Source organism: Betta splendens, chromosome 24 (genome assembly GCF_900634795.4).
Source record: "Betta splendens chromosome 24, fBetSpl5.4, whole genome shotgun sequence".
Taxonomy (NCBI): Eukaryota; Metazoa; Chordata; class Actinopteri; order Anabantiformes; family Osphronemidae; genus Betta; species Betta splendens.
In genome coordinates, this window is record NC_040901.2 from 11,971,335 (window position 1) to 11,989,797 (window position 18,463).

The 18,463-nt window shown below is 45.4% G+C and overlaps 4 protein-coding genes across 4 annotated transcripts; 2 read left to right on the forward strand and 2 right to left on the reverse strand.

Moving 5' to 3' along the window:
- The first annotated feature begins 233 nt into the window (after window positions 1–233).
- On the forward strand, window positions 234–2,606 carry arv1 (ARV1 homolog, fatty acid homeostasis modulator). The gene is made up of 5 exons (XM_029141505.3): window positions 234–393; window positions 628–747; window positions 842–995; window positions 1,253–1,477; window positions 1,839–2,606. The coding sequence occupies exons 1-5, from the start codon at window positions 298–300 to the stop codon at window positions 1,961–1,963; spliced, it is 720 nt and encodes a 239-aa protein (XP_028997338.1). The 5' UTR covers window positions 234–297; the 3' UTR covers window positions 1,964–2,606.
- A 1,447-nt stretch (window positions 2,607–4,053) lies between these two features.
- Window positions 4,054–8,852, reverse strand: fam89a (family with sequence similarity 89 member A). Its single transcript, XM_029141506.3, has 2 exons — window positions 8,468–8,852; window positions 4,054–7,440 (listed from the first exon to the last, which is right to left on the reverse strand). Exons 1-2 carry the CDS (start codon window positions 8,714–8,716, stop codon window positions 7,138–7,140), a joined length of 552 nt encoding a protein of 183 aa, XP_028997339.1. The 5' UTR covers window positions 8,717–8,852; the 3' UTR covers window positions 4,054–7,137.
- A 2,516-nt stretch (window positions 8,853–11,368) lies between these two features.
- sprtn (SprT-like N-terminal domain) lies at window positions 11,369–15,067 on the reverse strand. The gene is made up of 5 exons (XM_029140431.2): window positions 14,006–15,067; window positions 13,798–13,897; window positions 13,528–13,656; window positions 13,160–13,454; window positions 11,369–13,082 (listed from the first exon to the last, which is right to left on the reverse strand). Exons 1-5 carry the CDS (start codon window positions 14,335–14,337, stop codon window positions 12,112–12,114), a joined length of 1,827 nt encoding a protein of 608 aa, XP_028996264.1. The 5' UTR covers window positions 14,338–15,067; the 3' UTR covers window positions 11,369–12,111.
- exoc8 (exocyst complex component 8) lies at window positions 15,060–18,237 on the forward strand. The gene is made up of 4 exons (XM_029140429.1): window positions 15,060–16,326; window positions 16,512–16,765; window positions 16,989–17,237; window positions 17,320–18,237. The coding sequence occupies exons 1-4, from the start codon at window positions 15,177–15,179 to the stop codon at window positions 17,725–17,727; spliced, it is 2,061 nt and encodes a 686-aa protein (XP_028996262.1). The 5' UTR covers window positions 15,060–15,176; the 3' UTR covers window positions 17,728–18,237.
- The last annotated feature ends 226 nt before the right edge of the window (window positions 18,238–18,463 follow it).

Genomic DNA, 18,463 nt, shown 5'->3' on the forward strand with positions numbered 1-18,463 from the left:
GCGTATAGAAAATACAGAATGAAGACGTATAATTTCCTGGTGGAGCTTTCAAATTACGACTCGGTTCAATCAAAGTCTAAATAGGGACATGATTTAAAGATAGATCAGATGTTAGGATAGTTGCATAACGTACATCTGATATAAATAAACCTTATCCTATAGTTACCAGAGTCTGTTAAAGTAGAACATTAATGCTTAACATTTGAGCTAGGACGAAATAGCGCCAGATGAACTTTTATTCTGAAGGCAAAACGGGAAGTTGTCTAGTTTCCTGATTTTGTGATTCCCAGTGACAGAATGGATAAGGACGTGTTTAGGTGTGTTGAGTGTAACGAAAAAGCAACTGAACTACATCGGGATTATAGCAATGGGATTCTGAAGCTTTCAATATGCGTAAGTTAAGTGTTAACCTCTGGGGTTAGCTTGGTCAAACGTTAGCTAGTTAGCGCTAACTATAGAGAATGCTAACGTTAGCTAATGCGGCTGCCTTAAAGATGTAGCCTGTCCAGCTCTGTCAATAAGTTGTGGGCGTTTTGTGTATTATCAGAATGAAGCTGAACTGACTCTGTTAAGCCGTGTAGTAGTTCTTAAAGCTGGTGTAAGTGCTGCTTGTGTCTGTTTCTGCAGGATTCCTGTCAGAAGCCAGTCGATAAGTACATCGAGTACGACCCAGTCATCATCCTCATTGATGCCTTGTTGTGCAAGACACAGGCTTTTAGACACATTTTGTTCAACACGAGCTTGAACGTAAGTCACACCAGTTGTCATGAACAGCTGGACTTCAGGACGTCCAGGCAAACAGCACGTCTGTGATCACGCACTTCCTGCTCCACTTCTCCAGATCCACTGGAAGCTGTGTGTGTTCTGCCTGCTGTGTGAGGCCTACCTGCGCTGGTCCCAGCTCCACGGCTCTGAGCAGAGCAGCGATCCTGCAGACATCATCAGGTACACCAAGGAATGGGAGTTCTACGGCATGTTTGGACTGGCTTTGCTTGGTGAGAGAATGGAATTTACACATCATTTATGTAACTGTCATACACTAACACTAGGGTTTGCTTTTATCACCACTGACATGCAGCACCAGGCAGGAACAATCCATCAACTGCACTCATGCAGGGAAGACTGGAATGTAGACAGCACTTGATTATTTTACTGAATAGATGACTTAATCAACACAGTCTTCATTTTGAGTTCGAGCTGATGCATCGCGCTACCTATGACACAATGTTGTTTGTCTCTGATGGACCCACAGAGCTGTCGGCGTATTGTGGCGGTGTTCTGTGGTTCGTCTGGCTGGTGGTGGGTCGCCTGCAGGGTGGGACCGTGGAGCTCAGCCTGTTCATCAGAGCCCTGCTGCTGTCCTGCTACGGAAAGGTTCTTCTCATACCTGCTGTCATCTGGGAGCACGACTACTCCCCGCTCTGTCTGGGCCTCATCAAACTGTTTGTGCTCACCTCAAACTCACAGGCAATCAGAGGTACGAGAACATCATTTCATATTGCATATTACAAAACATCGTCCTGCAATTTCTACCGATAATCTTCCAAACAGAAATAAGTAACCAGAAATAAAGATTTCAAGACATAAGTGATGCTAGTTCATTCATCAAACTCAATTTAAAGCACCAGCAGGTGGCAACTAAGAGAATCACAGGGCAGAGGGAGGATTAGTGCATTACACGGTCCACATTACTTATATAATATTTAATAGTATTATATAATTATTGCTTCAGCAGCAGCTCTGTAAACAAGCATCTTGCTCATTGTTTTTTGCAGCAAACAATGAGAAGTTGTTGAAGTGTTTATACTCCTGATCCTGTTCTCTCTGAACTGTTCCAGTGACTCTGAACAGCAGCAGACGTCTCTCGCTGCTGGCCGTGGGTTTTGGCTTGCTGACAGAGACCTGCGTGGCTCGGGCCTGTAACGAGCTTCCATGGAGCATCCAGGACGCAATGTCGTTATAATAAAACCGCAGGAAAACCCTCAGGGAAGAAGAGAGAAACATGGACGTTTACCTGCGTCAGCCGTTGTGAAACACTTGACCTGCAGCTGCTGTGGGTAAAGTTCCCAAACTTTGACCTAGTGTCCCCGGAATGTGTGTCTGTCAACAGAACAGTGTTCAATCAGCAAAACGAGCGGCCGCTGCAGACCGAGTGCCTGTGGAATGGCAGGAATTCATTGACTGCGCTGATCCACGGTATAAAGGGACAGCTGACCCTGGCTCGGCCCCCGCAGGCTTCTGCAGGAGCTGGAATGCGTTGTGATGAACTGCTGCAGAGCTAAAGCACCCGTGGCTGCAGACGGGAGACACGCCCAGAGAGAGGTGGTGATACTGTCCCTGACCGAAAAGCTCAAAGCATCCAGCGACAAACGCAGCAACAACCGTGCCGTCAATGATCAAGCAGCAAGACTCGGCGTGAGCTCGTCATCGGAGACGTGTCTGTGGGTGATGGATTTCTCAGCTTGCTTCTTTTCTGTGAAATCATGCCAGAAATTCCTGCTCTAGTTTCTCACACTGTCAGAGATGTTCTTGGATCCTATTCTGTGACATCACTTCATAATAACACTTAGGTAAAATGAGCATTAAACGCCATGGATTTCTTTAGATATCTTCTCTTCTCCTTCCACCATCTGCCAACTTATGGAGCAGACCCTTAACATTTGGCTGACGCATATGTTTCTGTGATAAATTATGCACGACAGAATTTGCCACAGGCTGCAGAGAAACAGGTTGCAGGAACTGAACCGCCTGTAGTACAAACTATGAAAAAAAAAACGTTTTTCTACAGTTTCTTAGATTTATGTTTAGTTATTGGGTTCTGTTGGTCTGTGTTGCATCTTCTGGTTACGTGTTGTTACAGGCTGTGAATAGTTGAGGAGACAGTGTGGAATGTTTAGCTACGTGTGCGCACCCTGGCCTCGTTGGTAATGTTGGTAATTAATCTTCTGCTTCTTCTAGGACTTTAGTGAAAATGTGCATGAGTAGTTTCTTGGTTGGTTAATTGTGTTCTAACTGATTCATTACCTCCTGGACTTTGTGAACAAACCACTAAGTCTTTCTAAATATGGAACTTGGAAAGTGCTGGTCAATTACTGTGGCATGCAGCGACTAATCAGATTACTGTAACAGCAGCCACCTCTCAGCCGTTTACCAGGTCTAATCTGACTCTGAGGGACTGATTAATGCTCTGGGCTCAGGGAAAAGCTGATAAATTGCACTCTGCAAAAACAACAGGAATAAACCTTCAACTGTTCTCTCTGAACGCTTCTGTCGGACCTCACAGCCCAGCTCAGATGTGACAGTCTGTCCCATCTTTTCCACTGGAGAGAGTGATGCGCACCTTGGATTTGCTCTCAGTCAAGATTAGGTTAATCTGCTCTAATCTCCCAACAGATGCTCGGGTGAGCACGGGACCAGAGCACAGAGCAGAGGGAGAACATGGGCCTCAAACGTGCAGTGCACGAATATCTGCTCATGTAGAAACAAATAAAGTTGCAAATTGTATTATTATAAGTAGGACTTATTAGCTCCACTATTATATGTAATAAATGAAGACCCAGGAGAAGAAAGAAAAGGAGAATGTGTGACAGTGAATTACAAAATAAACAGTGATACTATCTAGTGCTATACTAGTGGTAATTCATCAGAGCTGCTACAAGGCCGACACGTTCCCAGCTGCTGTGATAATCAATTAAAGCAGCACCGCACCAGCATCCGAACCAGTCTGAGCGAAATGCAGATGGGCACATTGAAATGCAGGTCAGACTGAGAAGCAGTCAGGAATAAAGAAAAAAGGGGAGCAGGAGGCTGAGCAGGAAGAGGAAGAAGCGTGGAGTTTAACAGACCTACTTCAGCCTCCAGATGCTGAATCTTACCAAAGCTGGGGATTTAACGAGGCCAAATCCCAAATTAATTAACATGTTCCTCTTATTTATGAAACATAACTGTAAAACACAAGTGTGGAATCATTAAATCCATATCAGTAGAATAATGATGAGAGAAGTGAGACTGTAGAACCAGTAGAACGGACAGGAAGAACACAGCCTTCAAATGTTTGATCATTAAAATGTCCTCTCTATAGATTTAATGAATAATTGTGATGAAAGCTTTACAGAATAAATATGAAGTCACACATGTCACGATTCTGGTCCCTCATCTAGATACAAACCACTTTACCAGACACAGAAATGGAAAGAGTTAATAGGATCAACTAGATTTGATACATGAGCTGATGGTGCAGGTTTCTAAGCAAAATGACACATTATTAGTTTCTGTGAAGCATCTGAAGTAGGAATTGGTTTTGTCTGATGAACAGATCAAGTCAAATCAGTCTTTCTGCCTCCTTAAACTTTTTTTTTGTGATTGTTTGAATTGGGTTTGAATGTGATCTTGTTTCTTGGGTTTCCCATCATCACTATTCATGGCAGAGGCTGAAAAGGTGGACACATAATTTACATTTGGCAATAACAGACTTCACCACCAAACTCCACAATGGACCCAGTGTCACGTCACCATCGTGCTCCAGTAGCAGGAGGTCAATTTGTTTTCCCGTGGGTAAATACATCACAATCTCTTAACCAGGAATCCACAACATAAACACCATTTTGCCACGTTTACCCTGAGCGTCACATCACACGACTGTTAATCACACGACTGTACGAGTGGGAAACACGCAGGCTTCTTTATAACTAACTCAACACTGGGCACGATTTGCTGCTTTTTCATTTCAAGCTGTGCTGGGTTTAGGCGTAGCAGTGTTACTCTTTCTGGGACTTTCATACATGGGTGTCTTTCCGTTGCCAGGCGCTGTACAGTGTTTGTTAAAGTGGCATAAACCACTGAAGAACGTTTCCATTCTTCTAGAAGCAGCTCTCGAAACGAGCGAGTCAAACAGTTTACGGTAGATTTCCATCCCCACTGCAACAACAAGCTGCAGGTCTGAGAGCTGGTTTACAAAGGCACTGATTGTGTAGACATCCAATAAAAGACTGGCTCAGTACTTCCTCATGATGCCTTAAACTGCACCATGTGCTTGGATTTTTAGACTTTCAGAATAAAACTGGTTCATCTGACAAATATCTGTCAAGTTCTGCCAAGATGTCGCTTTAGTTTACAGACAGTTTGTGATGCGCGTGGTCCTTCACAGACCCAAGAAAAGTAACCCAGGCCAAGCATTCAAGCCAACGTGTTGGTAGTTTAAATGAGCATTCATGCATTCAACTGAGGGCTCAGTCAGAATCTTTAGTAATTATGTAAAAGCCTGCAGATGCATAATTAGGACACACAAGCAGACTATGAGATTAGCTACAGCCAAGTTAAACCAATGGAAACTTAACTTGAACTATTACTTCTTTAAAACCCACAGAGTCGAGCGGATTGGGAGAAAAGGAGAATTAGCCTTAAGATTTTAAGAGACGATCCAACTATTACACAGTTTTAAAGTCTGGGAGATGAAACTAAAGTATGTTAACTCCAGTTAAAGCCAAATTGTTTGCTACATTTGATTTGAGCTCTTTGCCTGCTTTAATAACATTAACACTTTCATTGTTGACGGCATCACTAACAGTGAGCTCCTCATAAGACATTCTTCAAGGCATCAGATCACACTGTGTGCTGTAGCAGGTGATAAATGGACGTGAGCCGGGACCTCGGCACCTTCAACCCACAGGGTTTCATTTAGAGAGCCGTCATTGGCTCGTGCTCCCGTGCACGCGACTCGTGGAGGTCGTACAATCTACACAGACGCCGCGTCAACAAACGGCTGAAAGGGGCGGCTCCTCTGAGAGACGGCGCGTGCTGATGATGGAATCTGTACAGCGGCGGCGTTACGGAAGACCTCATTCATAAGTTTAACATAAGGCTTTGATACTTTTTTTTAACATCCAAGAAGATTGTTTATAATTTGCTTAATAAAAGGCAAATTCTCCTGACGTACAAACACCTGCTGTTACAATCTTGTTAGTGGCCAGCATGGAGCGTGTTGGGATGAATGGAGCGTTCCAGGGCGGTGAGCAGGTGTGAGCGGAGCTGTGCAGCTGCAGGCAGGACATAGGAAGGAGAAAATACCTTGTATTCCTCTTGTATCTGCTACGAGGCTTAGAGCTACAATCAGATTTACGCACCTCTGCTCCTAATAGCAAGTGCAAAAGACGTGAGAAGTTGATCGCATTCGCTCTCGGCATCACATATTTGACAGAGTATATTAAGAATAAGAGTTTGAAGCTGGTTGTGTGGAGTGGGTCATTTTAGGCTTTCAGAGTCGTTTCCGAATCCAACTCCGGTTCCATTCTGGTGGATGTGGACGTCCTCGTCCTGGCTGAGCTACGGGAGGAGCCGCTGGAGTCTTGGCTGTCGGCTCATTACTGATTATGACTCAGGCCCAGCCATGAAACCCAAGTTGGAGCGACCCAGATGTTCTACACCACCAGGGCAGAACCCAGTCCCTCAGAGGTCGTCTGTGTCCGAGCAGTAACCGCTGCGTTCACACACCTATGCTAACTCAGCTTTTCACATTGTCCTTTCCTCTTCGGAAAGGCAAGAAACGACACCCACAGGTGTGAGGAGTCTGCTGCTCCAGCCTTTAGTCCAGACCCAGAATCCCCTCCTCCGTGTTCACTTTAACACGGTGTGTCTCGAACGGTAAATGCTGTACCCTTGTACCTGGGTAGAGTAGAAGTATAGGAAAGCAAATAACTTCTATTTATATTATATAATAAATAATAAAAATGTATTCATAGATTTTGTATATGTAAAAAGTTCTGACTGGTTAGTAAAACCACTTCACACTGAAGTAGCAGCAGAGACGTGGTAGAAGCAAATCGATTGCAAGTTTTGCCTAATCTTGAGTAAATGGAGTCTTTGAGTGTTTAACAGCCATGTGGTAAAAAGGTCCAGCTGCTCGGCTCCGTAGCTCAACGGCGCTCTGGTCAAGCTGGAAAAATAATTAAATACAGCACAGGCAGGTTCGCGTTGGACCTGAGGAGAAGTTGAAGTGACACCTGCAGCTGGCGTTTCACATTTCTAATCGGTTACTGGATTGTGACACTCCGTTAACAGCCACTCCTCCACCGGAGGCCAGAAACGGTTCAGTCCAGTCCGTTTCCCCCACAGCGTCCGTTCACCTGCAGAGAAACGCTCTCAGACGGCAACGTGGAAGGAGTCCCAGCTGTCGTCTTTGCCGCCCATGCTCCCGTTCTTGGCCGCCGCCGCCGCGGTCCCGGCCGCGGTCGCGGCGCCGAGCTCCGCGTCCGGCCGCTCTCCGGTGGGAGTGGCGCCGGGCTCGGGGTAGTACTCGTCGTCCTCGTCGAAGTAGCCGTTGTCCATCATGCTGAGGCTGGAGGCGACGCTCAGGTCCTGGCAGCTGCCCTTGTACTCCTGGATGGACTCGTGGAGCGACCACAGCTGGCACAGCAGGGACATGTCCTGCTGACGCAAGCCCACCTGGAGGACAGAACCGTCAGACATGGGTTCACCGCTGTAGTCTCAACACGGCGTCGCCGTTTGCAAGAGAGGCCACGTCTACAAACGCAAAGGGACATTTCTACAGCACAGCTGACAGTGTGCTGTGAAAAGAGGGTCACTGCTTTGTCTCCCAACAAATTACACTTGGCAGACGCGGAAGTCGGAGCGGGTTCAAGCGGCTCAGACTGAGCACAGCGCTCTGAAACCTGTGGAGCGGCTTACAGCGCCGGAAAATAGGACAGGGACAGTGTTAAGTACGGACAGCGTTAATGCAGTGACAGCACCACAGCAAGAGTTCTGGAGCGGAGAACGAGACCCAAAAGCTAAAAGGCCTCGTCACTGGCGTGATGACCCAACAGAACCTGGAAAAGTCTGACCAGGAATTCTAGCCCGGTTCAGATGTGAAAATCACAGTACTCATTAACATGCATCAGCACCGAATTTTAAAAAAAACAGTCTCACATAAGTAACAAATGCTAAAGGGTAATAAATTAAACTATGAACAGAACCCAATACACGCAGACTCCATGTTTTAAATCACGACTAAAATTCGTTTTGTAGCATCAGTAAGTGAAATTAGTAACTTTACGTGGACTTGTCATATATTCGGCAAATATAAATTCTACTAAACAAAACTGATAAACACGACAACTGGAATTTTCAGCTGGTTCTTTTCGCTATTTTCCTCCAGTGGAATTTCAAATGCTCCGTTGTAAAAAGCGAGATTCGTGGCTAAAAGCTAGGCTTTTACTTATTTATTGAGGCTTAAGATCAGATATATCTGTGCCGAATTCTCCGGGACCCTCCAGACATCAGAGAAAGGCACCAGGTTCGGCGGTAAAGGTCCGCGGAGTTCCCCTAAAAGCACAGCGACTGCAAACTACGACGCTTCGCCTGAGGGGCTTCGGCCGAACAGGACGGAGCGGCGCGCGTCGGGATTAGCCGCGTCTCCAGAACCGAGCTCGGTTCCGTCGACAGCTACAACGCGCCGCGGCGGAGAAGTTACCATCTCCTTGCGCAGCAGAGCCAGCGCCGCGTCCAGGTTGGCCGGCTTGGAGGCCAGCAGGCTGTCCACGTTGTTCCTGCCTCGGCTCAGGTCGTCCTGGATCATGGTCTTCTTCACGTACATCCTCTCCATGTCCCTCCAGGAGCCGCCGCTGGAGTTCAGCAAGCCGCTCAGGCTCTTGGGCAGCGGCGGGAGACCCTCGATGCAGGCCATGCCTCCCGCCGAACCGTTGGTCGACTTGCCGTTCATCGCCCCGTGTGGTTCCGAACACGTTTGGGTATTTATAGCGGATGGTTCGGTTCGTTTGGCGTCGCCTGCACCACACTGACTGAGCAACAGCCGCGGTTCTCCTGCTCAGCGACGCCACGTCAAGCTTGCCGCAGTGATGTCATTACATGTCCGGTACGTATCAAATTAAAAGCACACACAATAAACCTGGATTTTCACTTTTTTGTTTGTGGGTTTTCTATACCTCAATTGATTCCGTTGTTTGGGTAATATTTGCTATTTGGTATATTTAGTTATTGGACGTTTTCTACAGCTCTAAAATTAAGACAGCCAGAGCCGCAAACCAAATCTCACGTTTACTCTTAGCGTTTACTTTCAATGCTGACTTCCTGTGTAGTTTTGCCCGTTTTTGTGAACTTGACGCTTGTGGACTGTGGCTGAGTTGTAAAATCCTCTTCCTGTCCTTTTAACACAGTGGCTGCTGGGCGTCTCCCTGCCGACACTTAGCGGCAGGAAAACTCTGGTTAAGATGTTTGTCCGTGTGTTATTTTGTGTTCTGTCGTTTATAATTACGAAAAGTGACTTAAACACAAAAACAGGAGGTAAGATAGAAAAAAACGACATAATGAAGTTTAAGCAAAAAGTCAATTGAACAAGACACTATCACGACTATAAGATAAACACTGGATTAGTTAATTGGCAGGAAATCCTGTGTAATTATTTAGATAACAGGAAAATTAGTGACTTTTAAAGCACATTTGGTTCCACAATTGGATGCTATTTTATTTTATGTTATTTTATAAGAAAAATAAACCTGACAAACCTCTTGAAGTGATTCATGTAAAAACATTATGAACGAAGACTTGTGTTTGTAAATCTGTACTCATGTCTAAACGTCTGTCTATTGTCTACATTGAAGACTGTGTACAGATAGATGACGGGGTGGAGGCAGAGGGGTTGAGGTCATGAACGAAGTGTGTGCATGGCACAGCAGTGTGAGGAACGGGCAGATGGTGGGCTTCCCTTCACACCCCCAGTCTGCAACCCCCCATCACAACAATAACACAACAATAACCCTGAAACTAGGAAACAAAAGCATCACACACGCTCTTAGAGCGAGACGAGCCTGTGTCACAGCACACACACACACACACACACACACACACACACACAGAGGGACGCAGCCTGAAGCCTGAGTCTGAACTGACTCATTGTCTTTGACTCAGCGTCCTAGGAAACAATGCTACGCAGAGTTTAACTATTGTTTTAAGCTGCCCCCCTCACTTAAGTTGTCATGTAATGACCTATGGCTTAGATATTTATTTTTTAGAATAAAACGAATTTCGATTTACAATTTACTTTCATCATTTCTCTTACATTTTGTCAGTTATAAAGCGCCGTAGCCTGTCATGTGTCTTTGATGCATTTGCCCTTAAAAAGCATCTGTTCATCCTAATCCTGCTCTTATGACAATTAGCTGCCAGTCCACATCTGCACAGTCTTATTGAGGACAGTCTGTTTTTACCGGCAGGAGGATCCTGTGCCAGCTTTAACCATCACCACCACCACCACCAGCATCATCGCTGCCTCCTGAGATCAAAGGATTAGGCGTATGACGGCACCCCCTGGGGATGCATGTAACCATAGAGGGGTGGTGATAATCTGCCTTGCTCAAAAGCACAAAGGGTTAGGCTCACTTAGTGGAAGCCAGCTAATAATACTAAAGACATCCTCTTACAGTATGTCCCTGTGTGAAAGACAATATCCAACCTGAAGCCAAAGATTTAAGTTCCCACATAGGAGCACAAGCCACTTTTCCTTTCATATATTTAGATGTCACCTTGGGCTCACGGGTTGTTATCATTTTGACTTATTTATTATATTATTACAAATTATTAATAGGACATTTCCAACACCCGCATGTAAAAACAATGAGAGCATGAGTGATTGATGCCAAATGGACTTTTTCAGCGTAAACAGCTCCTTCCTGTGGTCAGGAAACACTGTGGCTGTTTTCAGCAGGATGCTGTACGTTGCCTTCAAACACTCCCTGTTGTAAACTGCTATTTCCGAATGTACAGGTCAGGGCTTCGGTTGACAAAGCAGAACTTCCACTCATTTCCTACCGCACTACACAATTTTACATACACACACACACACACACACACACATACTGTAAAGAGCAGAACACACTTAAGGATTTTCCTCCTTAGTCTTCATATAGGTTTTTCCAGAGAGCAGAATAAAGGGCAGTAATTCACTTGAGATGTGTAATTTTGCTTTCTCACCTCAGAGCTGGAAGCTGCTGCAGCAGCAGCCACCGCTGGTGGAACGTGTTTATGCTGACGTGCTCTGTCACTGCCGCTGGCCTCGCTCCAGCCCAACAGAAGGGCAGAGTGCTGATCAGCAGCGGGCCTCAGGCTGCCTGACCTCTGACCTCGTCCTCCTCCCCCTCCTGCGGCTCCACCCGTTCTGAACACCGTCAGGCTGCTTTTGTCTCTAGAGGAGTTTAGTGCTCACAGTTCTGTTTTCATTGACATCCTTTAGTCGACTCAGTGAGACCAGATGGTTCCAGTTGCTTGAGGCAGCACCGAGGCCATGTTTTCTAATTGTGCCACTACAATAAATGCAATAAATAATTCCTCAATACTGGAATGAATTTCACTCAAAACATCAGAGTAAAACTAGTTTATTTGTTAACAGAACTGGAACATGTTTTGGCAATGCCTTTTAAAACAGCACATACATGTATAACACAAATATATACAAATACACATGAATAGGTCTGAAGTTTTTGTAGTAAATTAACATCTGACAATGCAACACAAATGTCAAACATGAGTAAAAGCTTCAGCAGCTTTGGCTGCTGATTCACATTAGTATGACTGTATCATTAAGGCACAATCAGACACTGTTACACTGCCTGACCCAGCAGAGAGCTGCAGTGTGTACAGATAAATAGGTGCAAGGGTGAAATGTGACTCCTCAAGCAGAGTCTCCTCCTGTCTGAAGGGCAGTGGATGCACATTATGCTCTCAGAACTCTCAGCTCATCCATCCTCCGATGAGGCAGAAATAACTTCTTTCTCAGAAAAAGCAGCTTTTCAATCTGAATGTTGTACAAAGTAATACAATGGTAAAATATTTAAAGTGACACCAAATCAACAATGCCTAGTTATTGGTAAATGTATACACACTTGTACCAACCAGCAATTTGAATTTTGTTTCATCAACTGTAAAACCTGATAAACCTGGTCACGGTTAAAAACCAGTGAGGTAAAACACAGATAAAACACAAAAAACTATTTAATCTGACTAAATGTCCGAATCATCCATCCAGAACGCTCTTCCAACCTTCTCTTCACCTTTTGGTAGATGGTTTTATTGCAGCACTTGTTCGTTTATCCTGCTCCTTCTTCAGGAGAGACAGGAATCAAGATGCTCGTTGATCTTTGACTCCTGCACCTTTGCTTGGCACACAGGACAGCTGACCATCAATGCAGACGAGGAGGAGGAAGACGTGACACTTTGCAGTGCAGCAGGGGAATGAGGAGATGCTGTAGAGGTGGATGAGGAGGTGGAGGCAGTTCTTTGCTGCAGTGCTGGATATTTTGCGCTTACTGATGCTACCGAGGCACCATTTGATGTCCTCTGAAAGTAGTTAGAGCTGCTGGACGAGCTGCTGTGGTCATCACGTGCTCTCTTCCTCTGGCCTACACCACCACCAGCACTGTTAGAATCAGTGAAATACCTGGACTGTGTTGGTTCAACGGGGCTGCCTCTGGCTGGAAGTACAGGTGGATATGCTGACTGACTGGTTTTGCTGGTGTTCAATGTGCTAGGAGAGGAAGACCTTTTTTGTTGCGAAAATAGAGAATAAGTAGAGGTAGCACTCACAGTGCTCTTTGGCGATGTCACAGAGTCTCTATTAGTCTCTGTGTTTAAAATGGAGGATTCACTCAATGATTTTCTGTGGTCTGCACTGCCAAAGAAATTTTGAATGGATCTCTGTTTGATATTATCGCTTCCTTGACAAATGCTGCTGGGGGGTTTAGAGATTTTCACAGGTGAGCCATTGATATTGACAAAAACACGTGTATTAGCAACAGACCACTTTACAGGCGCTTTCTGCCCAGCTGAAGATGTTGGTCTGATCTCTGTCGATCTATTCAAGCCAGAGAGTACAGGAGAGGTGATTCCTTTAGCAGGGGATGAAGGGGTGAAGAGTTTCTTGGGTGATGAGATGGGGCTGGAAAAAGACGTACTCGCCAGAGGCACCAGAGGTTTGTGAGTCGGGGAGGACGACGTGGAAGACTGAGATTTTCCTCCAAGCAGGAAACCTTTGCCACTGAATGGGATAATGTTCCTTATATCCTGTGAGCCAGAACCTAAGGGGAAATAGAAATGGAATCAGACAGAATCTCCTAATTTATAGGTTACATTACACTTTTTCTTAGGACATCACCTGTGGTTGTACTTGGCTTCTTCTCATTCCCTGAGGCTTTCTTCCCTGAGTTCTTCCCATTCTGTTGATCACCTTTCTGGCTTTTTTTGCTGTATCCTTCAGGTTCCTTGACCTTGGTGTATGTCCCACCACATGTCCTTTGGTGGTCACCCCACCAGGGGTCCAATGAAGATGGAGCCCGGTTCATGGCCCTCTTTACGAATCCAAAGTAGGGCTTGCGGCTCTGGCAGGGCCCATTACATCGCCACCAGTGCTGTCGATACACATCAACCTCATCGTGGAAACTGTGGTAGATCTGATGAGAAGGCAGAAGGAAGGTGGATGAGTAATGTCAATAGAAAATATTGGTTAAAAGACTCTACACTCACAGTAATGTTCGTCCCACTGGCTTTGTTGATGCGGTTCATATGCTTGCAGAACTCAGGTCCGTGGCCATCTCTGTCTCTGTTGTTCTGAGTCACAAACAGCAGTGCATGGATCATCTCATGGAGGAGAGTCTGTGAAAACAGAACAAATCAATAAGAATGAATAATCAACCCGAGAAACTCTAAAGGAGGACATGGGTGAAAATGTTATGAATTGAGCTGCATAAATCAGTATGTGACCAAATAGTGGATTAGAGTAACCGTTCACTTCACCTGCACCAGGTCTTTTCTGGGTCTAAGCTTCAGCAGAGGTTCACTGAGTCTGATAGAACACAGTCCACCTCGACCCTCGTAAGAGCACAGACCAGCACACCTAAACGAACCGACAGGAGACACTGACTGCAGCTCATCATCACCTAACCCCATACAAAAACATCTGGTTTTCACTAGGGATGTAATAACACCTGAGATAGTTACTTACAGTGTCATTCTGGGGCTCCACTTCACCTCAACCCCGCTGAGTTTTCCCCAGAAGAACGTGTCATTAAACTCCAGAAACATGGCCCTGACATCGGGACTGGGGTCCAGCATCTCCCAGGTCTCATCCACGATAGAGAGCGGCCTCTCGGGCTGAACAGTGGGCATCCAGCGGGGAACAACATCGCTGCCCCCTCCTGTTACCTCCACCTTCCGTTTCTTACTGTTCTGAGGGAAGCCGCTATCGTTCAAGCCGTCCGAGGAAAATAAGGACGTTTGATATTCGTTGTCAAACTGCTCCTGGAGCTGAATGGCGAGCAGGAAGTCATCATCCATGTCAAAATGGAGCAAAGACAGTGGGGAAAAGCCGAGCTTGCTATCTTAGGTTAGCGTTCGTGTTAGCTTGCTAACGCTAACTAGCTAACGTCGTCTAAAAGGCTTTTAAATTGCAAGTGACACCATCACGGCTGATGAGAACTGTCGGGTAGGGATCCTATGTGAGAAAAAAACTGCCTATGTCATGATTACAACAAAAACCAACCTCCTATCTTTGCTACAGACACGGTCCGGATGTGTTTTAAGGCTAATCCAAATATGACACCAGTACTTCCTTTAACATTTCAAAATAAAATTTTGCATGGCCAACACGTCTGCGGTAGAAAGTACCGTAAGCACATTTGTTTTAGTAATTAAGTACAATTCTTTCGTACTAATTCTAGTATAATATTTAATACTTATTGTTGCACTCCACAATACTGCTATTTTATTTTAACATTCAAATTGTAATTCATTTTATTAACGTGTAACTACCACTCGAAGCTAGAGTAACTCCCAGACACTTGACTAAACGCTGGCTTGTTGTCCAAGTAATGAACTCTGGGATATGCAGTTTTCGCAATATTAGGTTCGTGCTCAATCAACGTTATATGTTTTTTTTATTTACTGGGTAAATTGCAAAAAAATGCCACGCACTAGCATTTTATAATACAAATAAATATTACACTTTAAAATATTAAACAAATTACAGAAAGTAAATCACGTGACATTTCAGGGTGTTGACCCGTTTATAACTTCCTGTTTGGGTTGCTAGCAGCTATGAAGAGGGTATTTTAGATGAACTCTTTCTCTGTCTATATTCAAGCCTGTTAACATTTTTTAGATAAACACAACACAAGATGTCGGAAACCGGGAACCGACTGCGGAAACTGCTCGAATCGCCTAATTTCGACCCACAGAATTACGTGAAACAGCTGTCACAACAGTCCGATGGCGACAGAGATTTGCAGGAGCATCGTCAGAAAATCCAAACCTTGGCCGACGAAACGGCCCAAAACCTGAAGAAAAATGTCTACAAGAACTACAGGCAGTTTATTGAGACGGCGAAGGAGATTTCCTACCTGGAGAGTGAGATGTACCAGCTGAGCCACATCCTGACTGAGCAGAAGAGCATCATGGAGAGCATCACTCAGGCCTTGTTGTCCACAGACAAGGATGAAACCTCCAAAGAGATGCAGGCAGCTTTTCCTAAAGAGACAGAGGACCTGAAGCAGAGAACACTCACCTCGCTGCTGGAAAAAGTGGAGGGAGGCAAAAACATCATGGACACCCCCGGGAGGCACCTGATCTACAACGGTGACCTTGCAGAGTATGACGTGGACAACATGTCTCCCATTCAGAGGGTCCACGCTTTCCTGATGAACGACTGCTTGTTGATTGCCACCTGGCTGCCAAACCGCCGCGGCACAGTGAAGTACAAATACAGCGCCCTGTACGACCTGGAGAGCTTCGCGGTGGTCAACGTTAAAGACAACCCTCCCATGAAGGACATGTTCAAAATCCTAATGTTTCCAGAAAGCCGCATCTTCCAGGCAGAAAACAGTAAAGTCAAGAAGGAGTGGCTGGAGATTTTGGATGAAACCAAGAAGAGCAAAGTGACCAAGGACAGGCACAAGAAGGAAGAAGAGGTCCCTGCTTCTCCTGCCAGGGTTGAGGTGTCCACCAATCCTTTTGACGTGGACGATGACGAGCCGGTGGGCGCTGAGGAAAGTGTGGACCTCAGCCTGGAGTGGATCCAGGAGCTGCCGGAGGATCTGGACGTGTGCATCGCCCAGAGAGACTTTGAAGGCGCCGTGGACCTGCTGGATAAACTCAACGAGTACCTCAAAGACCAGCCGGTCACGCAGAAGGTCAAGGAGCTGCGGTCGAAGGTGGATGAGCGCGTACGACAGCTGACAGAGGTGCTGGTGTTTGAGTTGTCTCCGGATCGATCTCTTCGTGGAGGACCTAAAGCAACAAGGAGGGCAGTGTCCCAGCTGATAAGACTCGGTCCTGCTTGTTTTTTATCTCACACTATTTACAGTTGCACTCTTCCACCTTATTGGTGAAAAAGCAACACCTTATAATAATTAAACCAATTATCTACTATAGTCATCACTCGTATTTTTAATTATAACCTGAAGCCTTACGAAAATTCCTTTTATGATTTTTGTCCTTTCTCTTCTTTGTTGCAGGTCAGTCCACAAAGGCCTGTGAGCTGTTTCTGAAGAATCGTGCTGCCGCGGTTCAGACAGCCATACGGCAGCTTCGCATCGAAGGAGCCACGCTACTCTACATCCACAAGCTCTGCAACATCTTCTTTACCAGTGTGCTGGAGACGGCCAAGGAGTTCCAGATGGATTTCGCAGGGAACACAGGCTGCTACTCCGCTTTTGTGGTCTGGTCCCGATCTGCTATGAGGATGTTTGTGGACGCCTTCAGTAAACAGGTAAGAATACAGACCGATGAGCAGACTGTGAATAAGTTTGGATGCATTTTTCATCAACAACAAACTAATTACTATTTACAGGTGAATTTAAGAGTTTGTTTATAGTCATGGGTACAGATGATATTGTTACATACATCAGCCAGAGGCTGCAAATGTCTTCCAAATGTATACAGGTGTTTAAGGTTAATTGCAATGAATGTGACAATGTAACATTTTTTATTAGGTCTTTGATAGTAAGGAGAGTCTGTCAACAGCAGCCGAGTGTGTTAAAGTAGCTAAAGAACACTGCCAGCAGCTGACTGAGATCGGCCTGGACCTGACCTACACCCTGCAGTCGCTGCTGGTCAAAGACATCAAGGCGGCTCTGCTGAGCTACAAAGACATCATCATCGAAGCCACCAAGCACCGCAACTCTGAGGAGATGTGGAGGAGGATGAACCTCATGACACCCGAGGCTTTGGCCAAACTCAAGGTGCAACTCGGAACTGATCGAACCTGTAATTTGCACTGAACAGTGAAGTAAACCTTTATTGTGTTTGTCTTTGTCTCTGAAGGACGAGATGCGTAGCTGTGGAATAACCAGCTTTGAGCAGTACACTGGAGACGACTGCTGGGTGAACCTCAGTTACACCATTGTGGCCTTCACTAAACAGATGATGAGCTTCCTGGAGGAAGGCCTGAAGCTGTACTTCCCTGAGCTCCACATGGTGCTGCTGGAGAGCCTGTATGAGATCATCCTGGTGGCCGTGCAGCACGTGGACTACAGCGTGCGCTGTGAGCAGGACGCAGAGAAGAAGTCCTTCATCCTGCTGAACGCCACCTTCCTCCACGACACCGTGCTGCCGGTGGTGGAGCGAAGGTTCGAGGAGGGAGTGGGCAAACCGGCCAAAATGCTGCACGACCTCAGGAAGAGCACCCGGTCCGTTCGGATCAATCCAGAGAGCACCACGTCCTTGGTCTAAGAGTGAGTCCATCTTCTCGGCTGCACAGAGCAGATGGAGGCTAAACCCGCTCACACGCTCTTCTGCTGAGTGGTCTGCTAATACTTCAGAGCCAATCTCAACTCTCATTTTAGAAGTTACTGATAGTTCGAAATTGATTTGAAACTGCAGGACCAAAAAAGCCAGAATACATTATGGAAAAGTCAGAATGAGACAACTTCAGATGGGCATCAGAAAAAAGCTATTGCAGGAAAATGCCTATTGCTAGCTAATATAGAAAAATATATTATCTGTTAATATCCTGATGAAACTTGCAGCTTTGTGCACGTGTGAACTTCTTGGGTTAATGTTATGATGTGTGAATGTGATTCTTCAGACTACGAGACAAAATTAGAAAGTAAATAGTTTTCTAATCCACCAAGACTGATGCCTGTAAAGACCACACACTAAATGTTGAACTGCTACATCTTTGTTAATGCTACAAACTTTTGTAAATGACCACATGAAATTCAATAAACATTACACACAAGAGCAGCATTTGTCTTTATTTCTAAAGTACAAGTGACTCCTTTTCATTGTTCTAAATAAAGACCTTCTATTTGTGCTTTTCGCAGTAGACATTTTAATTTTGCACAGCAGGAAAATGAAAAATGTAATTAGTAACAACAAGACAATTCCAGTGAGGATTGATCTAAACACCAAGTCTGTTAACTGGCTCCCCTCCGCGTGCAGACATTGTTACTGTTATTAATAGCAC